The sequence below is a fragment of the Phodopus roborovskii genome, unplaced genomic scaffold (genome assembly GCF_943737965.1).
Source record: "Phodopus roborovskii unplaced genomic scaffold, PHOROB, whole genome shotgun sequence".
Taxonomy (NCBI): domain Eukaryota; kingdom Metazoa; phylum Chordata; class Mammalia; order Rodentia; family Cricetidae; genus Phodopus; species Phodopus roborovskii.
In genome coordinates this window covers 6,163,171-6,183,794 of record NW_026126603.1, presented here as the reverse complement: position 1 = coordinate 6,183,794, position 20,624 = coordinate 6,163,171, and the positions used below count along the sequence as shown (strand labels likewise).

The 20,624-nt window shown below is 40.9% G+C and overlaps 1 protein-coding gene across 1 annotated transcript in view; it reads right to left on the bottom strand.

Moving 5' to 3' along the window:
• Nucleotides 1-20,624, bottom strand: part of Hhip (hedgehog interacting protein) — a 93,123-nt gene that overhangs the window by 59,408 nt on the left and 13,091 nt on the right. Inside the window, exon 4 of the mRNA XM_051205832.1 lies at nucleotides 20,281-20,482. Within this exon, the coding sequence (XP_051061789.1) occupies nucleotides 20,281-20,482 (202 nt within the window). The remainder of the gene's footprint in view (nucleotides 1-20,280; nucleotides 20,483-20,624) is intronic.

The following is a 20,624-nucleotide window of genomic DNA, read 5'->3' as shown; positions in this document are numbered from 1 at the left end:
CCTGATACTGTCACAAAATAGTGGTATTTTCCATCATTTATCTTTCAGTTTATCAGCTTTAATCAAACTATTCGGTTAATAAGAAGTTATAAATGTAGATGGAACTTTTATGTATGTTAATATTTCCCAGGTAAATAGAGAGAACAATGATGCAGTCTTGCTGTCTTTAAGAAACAGGTAAATGAGGAGATACTTGAATCTGTTTATAAAGCAATCTTGGGACACAACTACAAATGGATCCTCTGCTTCTCTCCCTTTCTATCCTTGACACTCACATCTTTACCCAAGTTTTTACACTTAGTTTATCATAATGTCTCACTAAATGAAGACACGTTTTCAGGGCTCTCCCCAGTTTTACTGACCCATTTAGGAGATGCTAAAGAAGCCAGTTGCTCACCAAATAAGTCTATCAATGAACAAATCAAGGAGCCACTGAGTGGCATGTTACCATGTTACTTTTTGCAGAACTATAGAACACACGGACAATATCTAGTAAGTCCCCACACAGTAACCTCAAGAAAACAAACTATCCAACTAAGCGGAATGCCACCATTCTTGTTGAGGTTTGCTCAAACAGAAAGTGGCTTTCCAGCTACCTTGTGCTAATAATCTTCTGGCTGGGTCTCACCTACAGCATCCATGTGTGAGAAGACAATGTTAAAGAAAAATTATCCCATCATTTCACATGATCAAGGGGGCAGAATATGACAAGGAGTGACAGCAGTGAAAATAAAGCTGAAGGTCGAGTTACTTCAGCTTTCCATGGGAGCAAATTAATCATCACTCTTAGAAGGAATGAATGTGACAGAAACTTATATAATGCTGGTCGAACAGATAGATACTTTTGGTAAGTCATCCTGATAACATAGGCATGCCTTCTGGAGGAAAGAGCTACATTAAAAAAAACACTACTCCTTCTTAGAACTCATTCACATAAGGAATGGCTCAGTGGATAAAGTGTATGCTGTCCAAGTGTGAAGACCTGTGTTCAGTTCTCCAGAATGCAAGCAAAATTCAGATATGGTAACCTATGCCTGCAATCTGAGTCTTCCTCGGTGAGCTGACAGGGCTGAGACAGGGACATCCTAGACAGGTGGGGTAGCCTGTGTGCAGCAGTGAACAGCATGGACCCTGCCTGCCTCAGAAAGGCACAAGGCGAGAACTGAAGTCTGATGGCGTTCTCTGACTTTTGTATGCACACTGTGGCATGCATGTGACCACTCTCACACACAAGAATATGGACACACACATACACACACACACAAATACACAAGAATATGCACACATCCATATACACAAAGATGAATCAAAAAATTAGATTTTTGGTTTTGAATGTGTTTTGTTTTTTAAGTAGAGTAATGTGACAAAGGCTGTTACTGAAAAAACAAATGAATAATTTAAATATTTTTCCTAATTGTTAGAGAGTAAATGAAAACACACATCTCCTGGGTAGAGAGTCAGGATTCGAGCTTTTCAAACTTTCTCTTGTTTTCACTTAATTGAATAAATAAGAACAGATTTTAATGAGAACATTGGCTGTCTAGAAAAGGCATGCTAACTGAGTCTGGGAATATTCAGATACACCCATCATATTTCAAAATGTAAAGAAATAATGAGCACATTACACTCTAGTTTGCTGCACATTAATCACACAACTACAATTAAAGACAGATTAAAGCGTGTCAAACTTGTTTGCCAAAGTTAATTAAATTGCACATGGTGGAACTCAGTATCATTAGTTAGAAAATGGGAACCTTCAAACCATAGGGCACAAGAAATACCCAAGCTATGTTACAATATTATATTTCCTCCATTAGACCCTTCTTATTCTCTATAAAGGCCTTTTGGAGGCAGCTGTTTATATTCTTCCTTTTTCTTTCCCCTGGAGATTTGGCTACAAACTCCATAGAGACTCACTAATACATATGATTGGCAGACAGAAGAAAACTAGATATGTCACAAAAAGTCTTTCAAACTGAGGAGACTCTGGGTGGTGTAGATGAGCTTTACTAAAACCTCAGACACCTTAGTTGACCCATTTTCTGCAACTCAACAGTCAGTCTCGTTTGACTGCATCACACCTGGAGATTCACAGTGATTTCTTGCGTGTGTTATATTGCTGCATCAAATGTTAACCCTGATGTTAAACATAAGACATATTAAAATAGATGAAGAACTGGGTGGTAGTGTCACACACCTTTAATCCCAGCACTCGGGAGGCAGAGGCAGGCAGATCTCTGTGAGTTGGAAGGCAGCCTGGTTTACAGAGGAAGTTCCAGGACAGGCGCTAAAGCTACACAGAGAAACCCTGTCTTGAAAAACAAACAAACAAACAAACAAACAAAAAGATGAAGAATGAGTACTGGACACACACTGAGAAAACGCTGAATCAGACATACTGCACCAACTGAATGCTTCAGTAGGTTGTTTTGCCATCCTTGGATGTACTATGATAAACCTTAGAAGAAAGTTCAGGAGCTCAGTGACGAAATGTCTAGGAAGAAAGACAATAGTGGTAGCATGTCCTGATGAGGAGACGTCTATTTTAAATTCCAGCTGCTTAAACTGTTAAGGTTATGATCTAGACTAGATTGGAACAGAATTTGAGGTTCATGACAAATATTAGCAATAAAAGCTAAGCCACTGTTAAGGCTGTCCAGCACCCTACCCTCTTCTCTCCTAATGGTGCTCCAGTTTGAGCTTGAGTGTTAATTCTTTGACACTTGTTTAGAGCCTCTTAGAGGCTCTATTGCTGGCTCTAAGAAAGAATCATTGATCAGGCCTGGCCAAGCATTGGTAGCACATACCACTGGTGGTTTGATTGTGAATGTCTTGCCTCACCCCATATATTTGAATAATTGGTTTCTAGTTGGTGAGAATGTTTGGGAATGATTGGGTACAACCTTGTTGAGGATGTGTGTCCCTGGGGTTGGATCCCCCACTCCTCTCTCTTTGCTTTCTCTTACATATCAAGATGTAAGCTCGCAGCTGTTCCTACCCCCAATATTTTTGTTCTGCCATCACTGACTTCTAACTCTCTTAAAATGTAAACTCAAATTAAATATTTTATTTTATAAGTTGTCTTGGTCACAGTGTTTTGCCACAGCAATAGAAAAGTAACCAACATACACACACACACACACACACACACACACACACACACACACACACACAAAGTAGCACAGAAGAGGTATGCCTTGGGTGGGGGGAGGAGAGGATCCATCGCTTAGTGGACTTGTCTTGGTTCTCTGGAGGGAAAGCCAGGATCTGCTACACTCTTAGGACTGTACAGTCTGTACTAGCAGAGGTGAAGTCCTGGGACATAAAATCAGGACTTACTTTAGTTAAGCCCATTTGAGTTGAGTTTCAGTTTTTGCTTAGATTCATTCTGCATTCAGTTGTTGATTCAGTTCTTAATCTACCTTGCTTCCAGACAAAGAAAAGCTATGAAATCGCAGTCATGGGTTGTGGGTACAGAGACCAGACACTGCACTAGGGGTGGCCATGTTGTCCTTGCTATCTACTGCAGACACCCAGATTCTTAGCAGAGCACATGAGATGTACCACACAGCTCCTCTCTGGCTTCTGATAGGAGATGCCATTATGTATATATGTTTCTCATACTGGTTAATGAAATACATAGAAATGGGTTAATACTTAAGACAGAGCTAGCCGATAAGAAACTAGTACCTGGCCAACAGAATTATATCAAATACAGAGTCTCAGTGTGTTAATTGGGGCTGGTGCGGCGGCAGGACCAGACCAGCGGCGGGAGGAAAAACCCTACTCCTTACAGGCTTCAGTGGCAGTGTGTGGTGTGGTCCTCATCCTGCCCAGAGCCTCATACACCCAAGGTTCCTCATTTACCTATGTTTGCTGAATCACTTACAAGGAAGACACAGTCATCCTCAGACAGGATGGAGTCACCTTCTCTTGCCTCTGGCATCTCCCAGATTTGATGTTAGAAGATACCAATCACTTTCAGAGTTCTGTTTCTGTTTCCCCTTTCTCTTTAGACTGGAGGTTGTTGTTTCCCTGGCACTGTATGTCTGCATGCATATGTGTATTTCCTGTCCTTTTCCTTTGGCCAAAGCCCCCATATTTCCATGAGGAAAGCTGCCTCCCAAATCCCAGTTCTGGGGTTTTGCAATGGATCCACAAATGGCTTCAGAGATGGGCCCTCACAGTGTCAATGCAGTCTCTGGTTCAGGTCTTAATGGTAACTGAACAGCAAATCTCCAAGGAGTATGTATGGAGCACTCTGTAATGAATAAATCTGCATATTTTCAACACAACAAGCACACAAAACATCTGGCTGACCATGTCTCATCATCTGTACACATGATGATGAATGAACACTTCGGGTGGGGTGAAAACAAGTAGACGAAGTCTAAGATAGGGTATCAGCATCTTGATGAGAAGTGTGTTCTAGCTATTGTTTCCAAATTTGCTTTTAGATTTTGAGCTTGTTTATCGTTTTCTTAAGTAAAATCTGTGTAGTGTTGTCAGAGAGTGACATCTATACTGTTGTTTACTCTCATTATCTCTCTCAGATATGGGGACGAATGTTGGGGAAGAGCGTCCTGTGTTTGGAGGCACATGACTACACCTACAATACTAAGGTCATCAGTTTAATGCTTTCCCATCCTTTAAACCCTATACCCAGATTAACAGCGCCTGGGAGTTACTCTGGGTGTGTGTAAACCAGGTTTAAAGCTTCCTTTTTGTTTACATCTGCTCCTGAGCCTGAAACTCCATTACAGGAAGGCAGGAAGGTACCGGCTCATCTCTTTCCTTCCTCACTTTGGAGCTACTGAACTTACAGCTTTGCTGCTTTGGCCATGAACTGCTGGTTTGCCTGAAAAGGCTGACTTCAGCTGCAAACCCTGGGCTGCCCAATTCACAGATCATAAACCAGACCAATTACAGAGAGTCTTCATTTAGTCTGTGCTTGTCTTTCTCACTATTTCATTCTGCCACATAGTGTTTTAGATGTACACACACACACACACACACACACACACACACATATGCACACATGCCACACACACTCTACACACATATATACATTCCCCCCATTCATACCACCACCGCCTCACAAACATACCACACACATACCATACACACACCACACATACACATGCACACACCGCACATACACCATACACATATATATACCCCACACACACATACCATCACTCTACACATATGCCACACACACACACATATACACACACACCACAACCCCCATAATACCACAACACACCACACACACATACACACCACCACCACCACCCTACACATATACCATACACACAGCACACACACACACACATATACACCCCCAAACCACCCCCCCACACACACACACCATTTAATGATATGAAACACTTACAGGAAATAAAGCCTAGCTAAAAAGGACTGCATGAAAGAATTTGAGATACTAGCCCTTTTGTGGCAGCTAAAACTAATGGGACAAAAGGAAAATTAGATATTCATGAGGTTGAGATAGACATCTAAATCTACAGACGTTATGCCATTAACAGAAAATGTATAAAAGTTTTTGTTCTATAGCCTATAAAAGTATTATTTTGTATTTTTTTAGTCTGTTAAAAAAAAACCTAAAACAATATGAATTCCTGTGTTTGCTATGACACCATAACATCTTATGAGAAAAACAAAACTAGTGAAGATTTGTCTCCAATACCTTAATAGTTTGTGAAAAAAAAGGACATAATTCTGACATGTTATTTTCATACATATCTACTGGTTCCTATAAATGTTTGAGTGTCACAAAACATTCAAATAAGCAAAGCAAGAGGGGCAGACTTCAATGCAGCCATTTCCTATTGTCACCCAAGGCAGTCATAATTTACTTCAATCTGTTCTAATCTCAGATCATTAAATGTTCAGAAATCAAATGATCACTAGTAAGTTCCATCTGGAAGTGAAGTAACAAATGTGTGGTTAACACAGTCTCCTAGCCTGTAAGTCTCTTCTACTATGATAACCAACAATGCAGCTAGCAGCCAACAGGCAAGTGGAATTAGTAGAGGGAAGGTCAGATAAATTAAAAGGCCAAACCTCCTCCAGGCAAGAACCCCCCCACCCCCAAGTCCTGGCAGACTTGTTTCCCCAGGGCACATCATAAAAGTAATTTACTGACAACTCACCTTCCTAGGGGTCACTGGGAGCTTCAGGTTTTCTGGAATTTACTTTTAAGAGGCATGATTAAGTGGGGACAACTATTGGCCCTAAAGTATTTATGCTGGGAACAAATGTCTGTCAGAATTAAATTCTTTGTGTGTGGTGGTTCCAGACTTAAAAAGATGTGCGCCCTGATGAAAAGCACATATATTCTATTCAGCAAATTAAATCTTAGAATGAATATTGGTTAATTGATTTATTGGGGTTTAAAAAAAAACACTGCAGAAACCCCAGCAGACAACATTGCCTAGTAAAGAAGAATGCATTGATTAAGTTCATTACAGTCTTTTTGAACTTTCCTGTTCAAGTTTTTAATTCCCCTCTCACACTGGGGAAAAATGCATTCACATGATTTCAAAAGAAAATGAAGATGCCACTTAAACCAATCCAAGAAAACCAACTGAAAAAATATTTGTAAGAAAAGCTATTTTGTGACTGAAGCAAGTCTCCCTACCTTTAGGACTTTTTGTTTTTAATAATTTAAATACGAAAAGTTTGGTTTAATATTAGGCAAAGAAGGATTTTGCACATTAAAAAATTGTTTAAAGTTAAACTGCATGTGCATGGGATAAAATTAAAACAGATTATTTGGCTCTGTGTGTGGGATATAGTGCTAATCTACACAGGACATGGAGATGAAGCTGGTGCTCTCAATTGCACAGCACACATCTCTGTAATAACAGGGGACGAGGCATACAATTTCACGGAACACCCACAATGAAAATTATTCTTTCCTAACAGAGAATTGTTTTGGAATAAGTTAGGTCAATTGGCACCAAGGGAATTCTCTCAAAGCAAGGCTGACACAAGAAACCTTAAGTGTGAGAGGGAAATCAGCGAGCAATAGCCTCTTCCTCATTCAGCTTCTCAGGTCCCATTTACCCTGTTCATAGCCCATTAACTTCTGTAGCTGCAGATTCAGGTAGAAGAAGAAACTGCTCTTGGGAGCTTAACAGACAGCTTCCAAAGCTGATTTGCTATGCTGAGATTTTTGTCTAAATGCCAATGACAAAGGAGTCTACTGAGAATATTTGGAAATAGCTTACTCCTGAGAGCGAATTATAGGTATTTCTGAAATAATTGAATTACCGAACAACTTAAAAGTCAGAAATTCCTTACAACAGCTTGTTTGCATCTTTCTTATGAGGAAACTATAATCTGAGAATTCATTATCATTTCATCTTCGGTGTATCTGGTCTTAGGACCCTTTTCTGTCTTTAACTGTACCTTCCCCCAGAGGATCAGGGGCACAGGTGTCTTGACCAGTGTTGGTAGCAGTCAGTGTTTTTATGAATTGGCATTTACAAATGGTAAACACTGGGCTCCCTTCTTTGCAATGGATACTTCCCTGGGATCTTCCTGGATCTCATTAAACAATTTAGGTTGCTAAAGCACTGAGTTTCAAACCTAGCCCCTTAAAAGTCTTAAGAAGGAAGTAGAAATCCAGAAAACACTGTGTATAAAATGCTTAAAAAGGAAAATATCAGAATACTTCTCCAACTACTAACCCGGCATCTGAAGAAACTGTCTAGGTGTAGTTACTATTGACTTCACTTTGTAGGTGACTACTTGAGGCTGGCAGGGTTAGCTGGTGGCCCATGGGCACAAAGCACTTTGAACAGAGCTGGGAGTAGATAGAAGCTGCTATTTGACCTCATGGCCTGTTTTCACTCTTGCCCTTCCCTGTCTACTCCCAACATGACAATGTGACGGTTACTGATCTTGTTTTTCTTTTAAGGATCAATTTAGGTCATGTCATTCTTACGTCTAAATCTCCAAAGCAATTCCCCCTTTTCACAGTGAGATCCACTGTGCACTTCTTACTCTGCCAACCCACTGTTGCTTGGCTCTGCAAACTCCTTCTCTGTGCCTCTCCTCCACCTCTGCATGACTGTAAGCTGTCCCTTCCCCAGCACTCTAAGCACCATCTATGGAAAGGTCATTAAGTGTTTTCACCTTCAAATCCAGGTTTGGACAATCATCGTGTTGCTACCCTGAACATTTAAGACAGGACCCTGCTGTTAGTTGAAACCTGAAGCCTCATGTGGGGCTGAGGTACTGTGCCTTTGAAAACTACCCTGAGTAACGATGACCACACAGAAAAATGGTGCTCAGTGAGCCCTGCCTGAGGGAGTGTTGCCTTTTTTCTGGATCATTAAATCAGAAGAAAGCAAGGGCCACTTTCCCTGAACCCAGGCAAACATGAGTTACATAGGCCACTTCTCTTGACCATAATTTTATAACTTGTACGGCTTTTCTGCTTTATAGAGTTTTAGAGCCAAGAAGCATGTATGGCGGTGTCACATTTGTGGCTACCTTGGCGGGCCAGTAAACATCAGTGCCCACTTGTCTCTGCCTCCCCAGCATTGGGATTTATAAGCTTAAGTCACCATATCATGCTTGGCTATAAGATGGCATTATTATGGAGATTCTGGGGATTGAACTCAGGTCCTGTGCTTGTCATCTACTTAGTAGAAGTTCTAAAAATTGTTCCCAAAGAAAGAAAACCATCTTATCACCACATCTAGTAAACTGCTTTTCCATTTTGCTCAGAAGACACATATACACACACACACACACACACACACACACACACACACACACACACACTTAATCTTACACACATACTTGATCACACACACACATTTAATCTTACACACACACACACACACACACACACACGCATACACATTTTAGTCAAAGCCAAGAATCCGAAAAACAAAACAAAACCAAAAATGGGGGTGGGGGGAGGTGCGGCACCTTGTAGGTTGCAATTAAGGAACTATCCCAAGTATTAGGTAAAGTCTTTAGTGGAGCCCCCACAGAAGCCTGAGGTCAGCCCCAGGGTGATGGGTATAAATACATTATTAACATCCTGGGGTGATCTGACCTTTCAAGTTCCTGGAGATGTAAAAAGAAGCTGTAATTGCGACACAGGCCCGAGGAGAGACCGGCTGAATTCAGTCCAGGACAGTTGTTGATGACTTGTGACAGATGTTTGGTGACCTGTGTGTGCTTGGGGGTTGGGGGAGAAGTGGGCTCAAGTTCTGCCTCACTTTTCCTGAACAGGTGTGTTCACACTCATGCACAAAAGAGGTTTCTTCCTCTCACATCTTTCTCAGGAAGTGCAGCATTTAGTGGGAATGAAATTCAGCTACCCCTCTAATCCCCTGCAGCAGCGCTGGCTGGGGTGGGGGTGCCATGCAGATGTCCCTATCTAGAAACAGCCTGAGGACAGATGTTCTTGCTTTAGGTTTGTGATCCCAGTTGGATCAAAGGTACTTTAGGCTAAGAGGGTGGGTTAAAAACAGTTTATTAGAATTAAAAAGAAAAAGTAAATAATTTGGCTAGTCTTTAAGAGAAAGACAACATTATCCACAGTTGAATATTTGAAAGGAGGGTTCTTTTCTCAGAAATATTGTAGCCATGTATGAAGCCATGTGCTCCTTTTAGACACACTTTAATTTCTGTGTTAGCTTCGGCTTCCTAGATTCAGTTCTATAATTCAATTAAATAATTTCAGTTACCAGCAGTGAAGGCACTCGTGCAGGTCAAATATTACCCTTGCTCGGCCATGTGTAGGGATGACAGAGTAATAAATACTACCTTACACTATTTTTAATAATTTTTTTTCTGTGATCTTAAGTGTAGGTCTGTACACGAATTAGGTGAGTAGATGAGGCTAGTGATTAAACTGGATGCATACATACCCAGGCAGAGTGAATGGAAATTTGCTAGAGAAGAGGACTTAAATTTGAGTTCCTTTTTGGTGGTAATTTTGAGCACAACTGTAACTAGGTGTGCTGTCTCTTGGTCACAAGATCACATGGAACAGAAAATGACATGGTTTAGGAAAGTTTTCTTTAAATTTTCTGTATGATAATAACTATAAAACAATCCTCACAGATAGGAACCTGAACTCTCAAAGCACATTTTGACTGAAAACAGAAAGGTTGATTTTCATGTCTAACTAATAATCCAGTTTTAAAAAGCATTTCAGATACATCCCTACATCTGAGGGTTTCAATGTTATGACAGTTTGATTTTACAGTCTTAAAAAAACTAAATACCAGTTGATAGAGATTGTTAATAATTACATTAAGGCACTATTGTAGTAATTGAAAAATATTTTGTACATGTACATGTTTGGTTTACATAACAAATACATTTCTAGAATGTGTACACACACACACACACACACACACACACACACACACACACACACACGAGAGACAAAACTGAAAAACCACATGCTATAGATGGAAATTTGGAAGATGATCATAGGAACGAGAAAACAAATCAAAATGCAGATTTGTTTTTAGACCGACCGTGTGTCAGGCATTAAGCTGGCCTGCCTCTGTCACCTGGCAGGATACACTCAGGCAGTACCCTGGTCAGCCCAGTGTTCCTTGACTACTAGTCTGGATGCAGGTACAAAGGACCCCTTTAAAAGAAAGACCCCGGCCCACTAGCACTCTCTTCCCCTCTCTCTTTCTGACTGTCCCCCTGGGGCAGACAGGACTCTTCCTGTCTCTCTCTTCTCTTCTGTCCCCTCTCTGTCTCTCTGTCTCTTTACCTTTTTTCTCTTTCCTTTCTAATAAAACTTCTCACTTAAGCTCTGTCTGCCTGGCATGTCTGTCCCTGCCTGAGCCACCCTCGCCTGCCATGGGATCTGCCAAGGTCCCCCATGCCAGGTTCACTATGAGCTTTATAGTAACACTGTGGGGAGTGTCTTTCAGCAGAGTGAAAGTGGGAATTGTGGCTTCTGTGCTCGAGATCTGAGAAGGAGGTAGCTAAGGCCATCCATTTTGTACATTTTTCTACTGGGCATCCAGCACCTTTCACTGCACTTATTGATATTTGCCCCTATTGATTGGCTATAAAACCTTCTTTTAAAGCTTTTATTGGTCTGCTTAAAAACAACAACAACAACAACAAACAAACAAACAGTTGAGTAAAGCAGTCACTGTAACAAGATGTTATATGTTAATTTTAAAGCAACTCAACCCAACAGCCCTGCCCATTCTGACAGTCTAAACGTATGTTTTGAGCAGTAGCTGCTCATGGGTAAAGCTATGTGTGGTCTTACTTCTCAGTCTCAGTGTATTTCCTTCGCAAATCCCACGATTTATTGACTCTGTGGCAGATTGACGCAAAGAACGTTCCAGAGTAAATACAGAGAATATCTGCATTACCAGAATATACAGGTTGAGAAAAACTGCTACAAAAGCAGGCAGATGCTACTGAAATGTGGAGCTCTCTGGTAGGCTGCACAGTGCTTCATCACTCTAAGGAACTCCATAATGGAGGGTCTGCCTCACCATCATCCAGTGTCCAAAGGACGGACTATAGAAAAGAATCATTTTCACCTAGGGCCACATTTTCCTTCTGAATTTTAAAGATTCTTTTTAATTGTGTATAAATGAGTGTGTCTGTGTGTGGGTATGTGCAGGTGAATGCAGCTGCCCATGGAGTTCAAAAGAGCATGTGTAATCTTCTTTGGAGCTGGAGTAGATTGTTGTGAGCTGCCTGGATTGGGTGCTGGGATCCAAGCTCAGGTCCTCTGTAAGAGTGGCACCTGTCCTTAAGCACTGAGCTACCACTCCAGTGCCTGGAGTCACATTTAAATTAATTTTTTTTAAAAAAAGGCACATCCCAGGCTTATTATTTTTGGGCAAGGAAAACATCACAGGTATCTAAGTAATTTTATTTCTATAGACCTGTCATCTAATCTTGACAGTCAGGGTCATGGTTAGAACACAGAGGTACTCAATATGTGGCTGAAATCTGCCTCTGGTGCTTGTGTTCTTACACAGTTTACTTTTGGGCCCCAGTGTCTTTATCTGTGAGATGGCATATTAATAGCTTCCCTAAGGGGTAGCTTGTAGTGACAATAGAGGTAATCTATGACTTAGAAAAAAGTGCTAAAAAGGAAAGGGCAGGGTATCTCTGTAGACATCAGGGCTTGCTAGAGGATTACAGTGTGGAACTGCATTGGCTACTTAGTATTTGCTGAACGAGTAGATCTTAGGTCTCTCACACACATACTCCTCACAAATGCATTGAGTATCTATAAAAGGGACTGGCATGCTACCATCTACCATTTAAAACAGTTTCCAGTGTTGTGTCTTCTTCATGAGGTCATAGGTCACAGGGAAGCTGACAACCAACTTCTCTGAGTGGAACGGTTTGCTTGTTCTAATCAACAGTCTAGAGAAGACAGTGGATGCCCCCAGGACCAATGCCTTCCAAAGTGGCAGAGGCTGGCTCTAGACTGCACATTTCTTGGAATTTCTTTCCTTTTTACCTGATTACCCACAGAATCACCAGAGTCACATTTCTCTTAGCCCTTGAAATCTTCAGTAAATGTAAAGACATTCACGTAGGAACTTTCCTAATCTTCCCCCACCTAACCCCTGCCTTTGGATCCTAACACATAAGGGAAACATACCTCTTCCACTCATCAGAGAGCACCAAGGCAGCCACTCTGGCTTGAGATGGGATACATGATGAGAAAGAATTCATAGATGAAACTGAGTCTGACTGGCATCAAACACAGCACGTTTCTACTAGTTACAAAGGTCTTAACAACAGGGTGGACAATTTTTGCCTTCTGCCATTTTCCTGCTTTGTACACCAGGCTATCTGGCCCATGAGCTCACAGGGATGGTCGTATCTCCACTTTTCATTCCCTACAGATGTTCTTAGAGATAGGTGCCTGTGCTATGTGCTTTACATGGGGCTTCTGGTATTTGAATTCAGGTTTCTATGCTTGCACAGCGAGTGAGTGCTTATCCACTAAACGATCTCCACAGCACCTCATAAAAGGTAATCTGACTGCAACATCTGAGGAAAAGCCTCAGAGTCAAAGATGCCCCAGTGTGTGTGTGTGTGTGTGTGTGTGTGTGTGTGTGAGAGAGAGAGAGAGAGAGAGAGAGAGAGAGAGAGAGAGAGAGAGAGAGAGAGCGCTCACACAGTCTTCGATTCTGAACCATTTTGGATTTCAGATTTTGGTATCTGAGAGGTTCAGCTTGAAGCAAGGGTCTTTTGTTTTATGAAAATGTTAAGTACTATATCTAACATGAGATTAAACACTTAAAATTGAAAATGACTTTGTTTTGATAAAGCTCAGAGCATGCTGACACAAGCACCAGCAATCCCCAATAAGGTAAAGATACTGCTTTGATAAAAAACAAAAGAAACAAAACCCAGTGCCGTAAAAAGCTTTGTTTACTTTTTAACTGACTGGTTTGGGACCATATTTATAAACACTCAAAAACAAAGGTGCTTAAAAGTATGTGTTTGGGGGAAGACACTGTTCTTAGGAATTTAAAATATGTTTATTTCTGCCACCATAGCAATTATCTTCCTGGTGCAGTTTAGTAACTTATAGGCAGTAATTTGATATGTCATAAACTTTAAAGATGAAGCCAGGTGTGTTGGCTGACATCTGTAATCCAAACACTTCGAAGGCTGATGCAGGAAGGGTACGAGTTTGAGGCTAGCCTGGGCTACAGAGACCCTATCTTAAAAACATGAAACAATTATAAACCGTTTAAATAAATGTCAGGCAGTATACAAAAACCTTTCAGAATGGTGATGTCCCTATTGTACTGTTTTACAAATATAATTTGCTTCTTTTTGTTTTCAATTGGATGTGTGCTTTCTCTCAAATTAAAGTATGGGTACTGACTCCTTTTTCGAGGAATTTTTCTACACATGGTCCAGTCACTGCTGCCTGGATACATGTATGCATGCTATGCTTACAGCATGACTGGAAAAAGCAAATTGTTTCTCTCTTCTGCATTGGATCCTATCACCAAGCAGGAACACACAAACATTCCAGGGGCTGCCATAAGATTGCAACTGAATGACAGAAAACACAAAAATTCTGAAAAACTACAACATCCCCCCAGTGGGCAGACAGTGAACACTTAGATTTCAGCAAACTCTAAATACTGGCAATTCTGCATGTGAGTTACAAGCCAGGAGCTGCACAGGCAGGGCTGGCCCCCAAATACCCTCTGTCATCCTCCACATGTTCCTGGGACTGCCAGGCACTAGGACTGGGTCTCTCAAGAGCCCTACCTCAATGGGCTCAGTCACCCGGACAATCAGCAGCTTTTGGCCTTATGTCCTCTCCTCCCCCATAAAAGGATCGATTCAAAAGCATCTTTTGAAGGGAGGTTCCAAGTAGACATAGAGAGACAGGGGTCCAGTGACACTTGCTCCAGTGACAGACAAGTCTTTCAGCTCTGATGCATGCTGCAAGCTGGGGGCTGAGGATGTGACCCTCTCTGTCTGCTGGCTGCTCATGAGGACCAAATGGTGAGTGATGCCTGCCAGTTCCCTGCAGGGGTCAGGTGCAGACTGCTCCTTCCTTTTGCACATTTGCAAGGGCATGGCTGACTTCTAGATCCCCGGAATTATGTTAGAGCACTTTCCGGGGTCCAGGTCCTTCGTAAATAGGACTAATGGAGAGAACAGTGAACTCCTCGAACACTAATGATCATAATATGCCAACTAGCCAAGCACCAGATTCCAACATGGAGAAAATAAAGATAAGAATGTAATGGGTGAGCTAAAGCATTTTCAAAGCTTGATGTCAGCCCTATGAGATGGTTCAATGGATCAAGGCTGCTTGCTACCTAGCTCGATGGATGTCTTGAGCACAATCTTCAGGACCCACATGGTGAAAGGAAATAACTAACTTGACCTCCACATGTGCGTTTCATGTGTACATGTAAACATGCGCACACACACACATTATTAAAAAATACTATTTATCATAACTCCATGTCAAGTGTTTTACACTACCACAGTTAGTGCATCTCTTCACTCAACTGGATGAGTCATTCACACATTGTGAGTTAACAAAAGACACGGGAAAGACTGCTGGTGCTCTGCCAGTGACCCTGGGGGACATAGCACCTGGCTGTAGACCAGGCAGAGAAAATGAGTCTCATCCTTTGTGAGAGTGACCAACCATTAAAATGCTGTGGGAAAGCATTCTGCCTGAGCCTGACACAACACACAAGCTCTCGGGTCAGTATGACAAACAAGTGTCCATTCTTGAGAACTGCTTGTCTGTTGTCTCTGAGGAGTTTGGACAGGGCACGCTGCTTCTTTGACCTCAGAAGCTGGGGTTCAACCCAGAGAGAAGCCAACTTTAACACTCCACAGGCCAGGCATCTAAAGACCTGGAGACAGAGAACACTATTTTGTGCCCCTTGTCAACGGGATCAACAGTAACAACACATATGCACAAGGTCAGACAATACAGAGTGTAAATAGAGTTCCTAATTGGTCTAAATAATAAAAACCTGGAGTCAGATAATGAGGGAAATGCTACCTCCTTAGCATCTCAGCAGACAAGAGAGCAAGGTCAGTGTCTGTTCCCCAACTCTTTAGTGTCACTATTAGTGGTGGGCTTATAAATTAAGTTGTATTTCATACTGACTCCTTAATTGTAACTTCCAGGATTATTTCCCACAGGAAACTTTATGCTTTGCTTTGTGTATTCACAGATCACTATTGTCATGTGAACTGGACACAGTTAACCCCCAGGATACTATGATCTCTTATATTTCAGGCAACACACTTGCTGACAGTAAAACTCCTACCTCACAAGCACACAAAATCCAGGCACATTGGCACACCTCTGTAACCTTAGAACTGTGTTAGCAGAGACAAGTGGATCCCTAAAGCTCATTGGCCAGCAAGTCTAGCCAATCAGTGATTACTGTGCTCAGTGAGAAATCTTGTCTCAAAAAAAAAAAAATGTGGAAAGTGATCAAGGGAGATATCCAGTGTCCACCTGTAGCCTCTGGGTATGCATACATGAGCACAAATGTATAGGCTCACATATGTCACCCCCCCCAATACACACAACCAGAACTCAAGTAGGGAAGAGTTATGCCTCAGTGTCTCAAGTATTGACTAATTGTAGATGGCATTGGATGCAAATAATTACAAGGACTGGTAGAGTTCAAGATCAACTGAGTTCAATTTGCCTTTATTATGGGCCAGAAAATACTATGCATTCTGAATTGATAATTAGAAGAGAGAACATTCCAGAATTCTTGTATCGAGCACTAGCTAGCTCTAAGAAAGTCTTATAATCAGGGATTCTTCTTTATGTCTGATTTGATTTACTCCCATAGGTCATTAATTGATGTCATGTGGTTGAGTTCTCCACTGAAGTTTCTATAATTTTCATTTAATTGGGCATGTGGAGGCTGGGTCAGAATGTATTATTAATTCTGTGATCTGAGTGTTGTAGTTAAATGACTTTATGCCATCACTTAGGATCTTAAAATTGAAAAAAAAAAAACAGAAGAAATAGCTTGTAAAATGACTTGTGAAAAGTCTTACTTGTATCATTTATGCAAAATAGTTGTAGACAAACACAAAATTCACACATAAGCTTGTCAAATACTCCTGTTACTAAAGAGACCCAAGAAATAACTCTGAAATGTCTTTGTTTCCCAAGTTTCTGAGCAACAAACCATCACAAGCAGTGGTATACTTCATCCATTGGTGAACATAGTGACCTCTACCCCTCATACTGGCTGTGGCCTCCTGAAGCACAGGTCTAAGCAGCATGGACTGCTGCAGGATGGGTTCTCTGTCCTCACTAAACACTTGAACATCTAAGGGACAGATTCCTAGCAAGGTGGTGTCATTGGTGTCAGAGCCTAAGAGAATTAAAAGACTTCTCTTAAGTGTGCCCTATCTGCTCACTGGGATAATAGATTTTGAAGTTTATGTAACATCTCTAGAAGCTCTGGGGCTCCTCTGGAAACCCAGATATCAAATTCAACAGGATTTCTTCATGCTCCACAAAATTCCTGGAGACTTCCAGTGCAAACATACTGCAGACCCCTAGACTGTGATGTCCTGCCTTGGGCAATTTTGTTATATTATGAAATGTTTCCCTGACAGAGCAGAATAGAATAGTCCACTGGATCTTTCACTCAGTATCCCAGTGAACATGTGTAGTTTGAATAGAAGGACTTCAAAGTACTTGTGACTTTAAAGGGAGCCATCTGTTCTTTAGACAGTTAAATTGAAGCAGAAATAAGATGAGCACTTTTATTACTTTGTACAGCAAAGTTTCCGGGGTTCTGAGCCCTTTGTCACAGCTACTTTTGATCATATGTATCTTTTTAAGTTCAACACTTTTTTCTGAAATAATATTAGAAAGCAATATATTATAACCTTAAATATTTGAAAGTATGTTTTAAAGCAAATTTGTATTTATGTTATATATTCCACTCAGAAACATTCTTTTTATGAATGAATACTAAGAGAATAATTCATTGGCCAGGTTAAGCAATAGATACAAGAGTGATACTTTGCTTACAGTGGGAAAACTAGAATGATAGAGACATCCTAAAAGATGAATAAGAAGGAAATAGAACATCTAAAAGAAAGTTTATAATGAGACTTAAAAAGTGTGTGTAGGTCTGTATGTTGGTGTCCAAGGAGACCAGTGGTGGGCATCAGGTCCTCTGAAGATGGACTTACAGGTGGTTGTGAGATAACTGGCCTAGCTGGGACCAAAGCTTAGGTCCTCTGGAAGAGCAGCAAGTGCTTTAAATTAAACACTGAGCCATTTCTTTAGCTCCCAAAAGCAAGTTTTTGAGAAAAGTTTCCAAATCTTAGGAAAGTCCCAAAATATAGTAGAAGAAGATATGTGCATGTGATCTGTTTTTAATGTTATTTAAAAGTTGTTTGGGACAAAAGCTACTAAACATTGCTTCTAAGAAAAAGCTCTTTTCATTTTAATATAAAGAAACAGAAGGAGGTGTATGAAACTGAACTAGTGGAATTACAAAGGATGCTTTTAACATGTTTTCTCTGTTTCTCCTTCACAAGTGCACATTTCACTCTCTCAGGAGGAAGCCACCATACTTGTCACTCTTTATCTTTGCTCTGTGGTGACACCACAGAGAGTTTCCAAGACCCATTTCAGAGAGTGTTTATTGAACACAAAATAGAAACCCATTAGTGCTTGCTTTTGATTATCATCTCTGAAATCTAGTGTGGTTTCCTTGAAACCATCAGTGTTCAAATAATAGATTCACTCAAATAATCTGTCCTGGTGCCCAAGCTGTTTCCTGTCAAAAGCCTTCTCCTTCCCCTCCCCTTCCTGATATGTGGATATGGATATGGATATATATGTATGTATTTAAAGTAGGATGGGGTGGCAGCTGGAGACTTAGCTCAGCAATTAAGAGCACCAGTCCTTTTGTCAGAAAATACATGTTAGATTCCCAGCACCCACGTGATGGCTCACAACCATCTGTAACTCCAGGTCTCCTTCTGGCTTTCATACACACCAGGCATGCATGCAATACACAGATACACATGAGGGCAAAACACCTGTACATATAAAATAATAAGAAATGAAAAAATTGAAAATGACAATAGGATTTCACTGTCTAATGCTGGCTGGCCTTGAACTTATGACCTTCCAGCCTTGGCTATGCTGAGATCACAGGCATGTATCTCAGACTGAAGATGGAGTCATGCCTCATGCATTTCAGGTTAGCACTCTATACAAAGCTACATACCCAGCCCCAAAAGATATGTATGTATGTATGTATGAATATATAATAAATAATGTGTATCATTTATTATTAGTCAGTGGATGTGGATGTGCCTTGGCTCAGGGATGAAGCCAAAGAACAGAGTCCAGGAGTGTGTCCTTTCCACTATGGGGTCCAGTGATTGAACACAAGTTGTCAGGCTTACATGGGTAATGTTTTTACATGCTGGCCCCTCTTTCTGGACCCATGATTTCTGTTTATTTTCTTTTTTGCTTTGCTTCATTTTTATGGTACGGGGATTGAACCCAGGACTTCACAGATGCTAAACAAGTACCCTCCATGCCAGTTCCATCTTTACTTCTTTTGTGAAGTGTTCTTAGATGCATCAACATTTTACAAGTCCACATGGTTCCAATGTGTACAGCATGACCTGTGGTCTCACCGACCCAGAGAACCTGTGTTCTCACTGATCACAGAGAACCTGTGTTCTCACCGACCCCAGAGAACCTGTGTTCTTACTGATCACAGAGAACCTGTGTTCTCACCGACCCCAGAGAACCTGTGTTCTCACCGACCCCAGAGAACCCGTGTTCTCATTGCCCCAGAGAACCTGTGTTCTCACCGACCCCAGAGAACCTGTGTTCTCACTGACTCATTCTAGCCTTTTTTTTCCACCCAGTATTTACTGAACAGATATTGGGAATATATTTTTCTCTCACTTGTTCCTTCTGATTTGGTGGTCTCCCCAGTGAGACTGGGACACAAATCTGGGAGTCCTTATCTATATGAGTCTCAGAATGTAAATCCTCCTTTGGTTCTATTTCTACTCAAAAAGAAAAAGAAAAAAGGAGAACCAATTCTTTCTGGAACTCATGGCTTATTTGTTTTACTCTCACAGCCATTCGCTGGTGCATGTGTCTCAGTTTCAGGATGCCACAGGTGCCGTACAGCCTCCTACTGCCAGCACTGCCTGTCATTCATGTGATTTGAACAGGATAGTTATTCATATACCTGTGTCATTTGACTGGAGATTTCAAATTAGGAGTGGGAAAGAAAGTGATGAGTATACTTATGTAAGTCTACAGGAGAATAATTATTGATACAAACGTTTGACTTACCTGTAAAAGCATTGTACAAAGAAGTCATAGTATGAAAAACATTTTTTCATGACAAAATCAAAGTCATGATAAAATAATCAATTACAGTTTCCAAAATAACATCTTTTTTTTCTACTCGTAAGTGTGAATATGAAATTTTATGCCTTTAGCTAAGATCTAAAAACAAGTTATTCTAAATATGAACATCATAATATCACCCTATTTACATTTCTTAGCAGCCAATAAATCAAACAAAAATGTCATTGTCCCTCTGAGTTGTAATTGTTGTTCTCTTAGGTTATCTCATTTCCCCTTTCAGATATTCTTTATTTTATTACAGAAATAAACCCCCAGTGAAGAAAAGAACATTTAAGATAAATTCTACACAGGCAGAGAAAAATAAAGAAATAGAAAAAGCCAACCTTTATTCCACTTTGAACAAGTTTGTGAATGTCCAAGTAAGGCTCCTTGAAAACGTCTCCTTCTGGGGTTAGGATTTTCACATAGCCTTCCTTCTCTAGAATGAAGAGACGATGGGAGCCATCGCCACTGTGGACAGCACCCACAGGCTGCCGCAGTCCACTCACTACCTCCTGGACACAGAAGCAGTTGTGTTTGTGTTTTCTAAACAAATTAGAGAAAAGCAGTCAGTCCCCTTCTGATGCAGATGCAAACAGAGGCATACAGTACATTCTCCAAATGTACCCATTTCCTCAAAAACCAATAGTTTTGAAAGTCAGGAAGGGCTGCTAACACAGGTACTCTA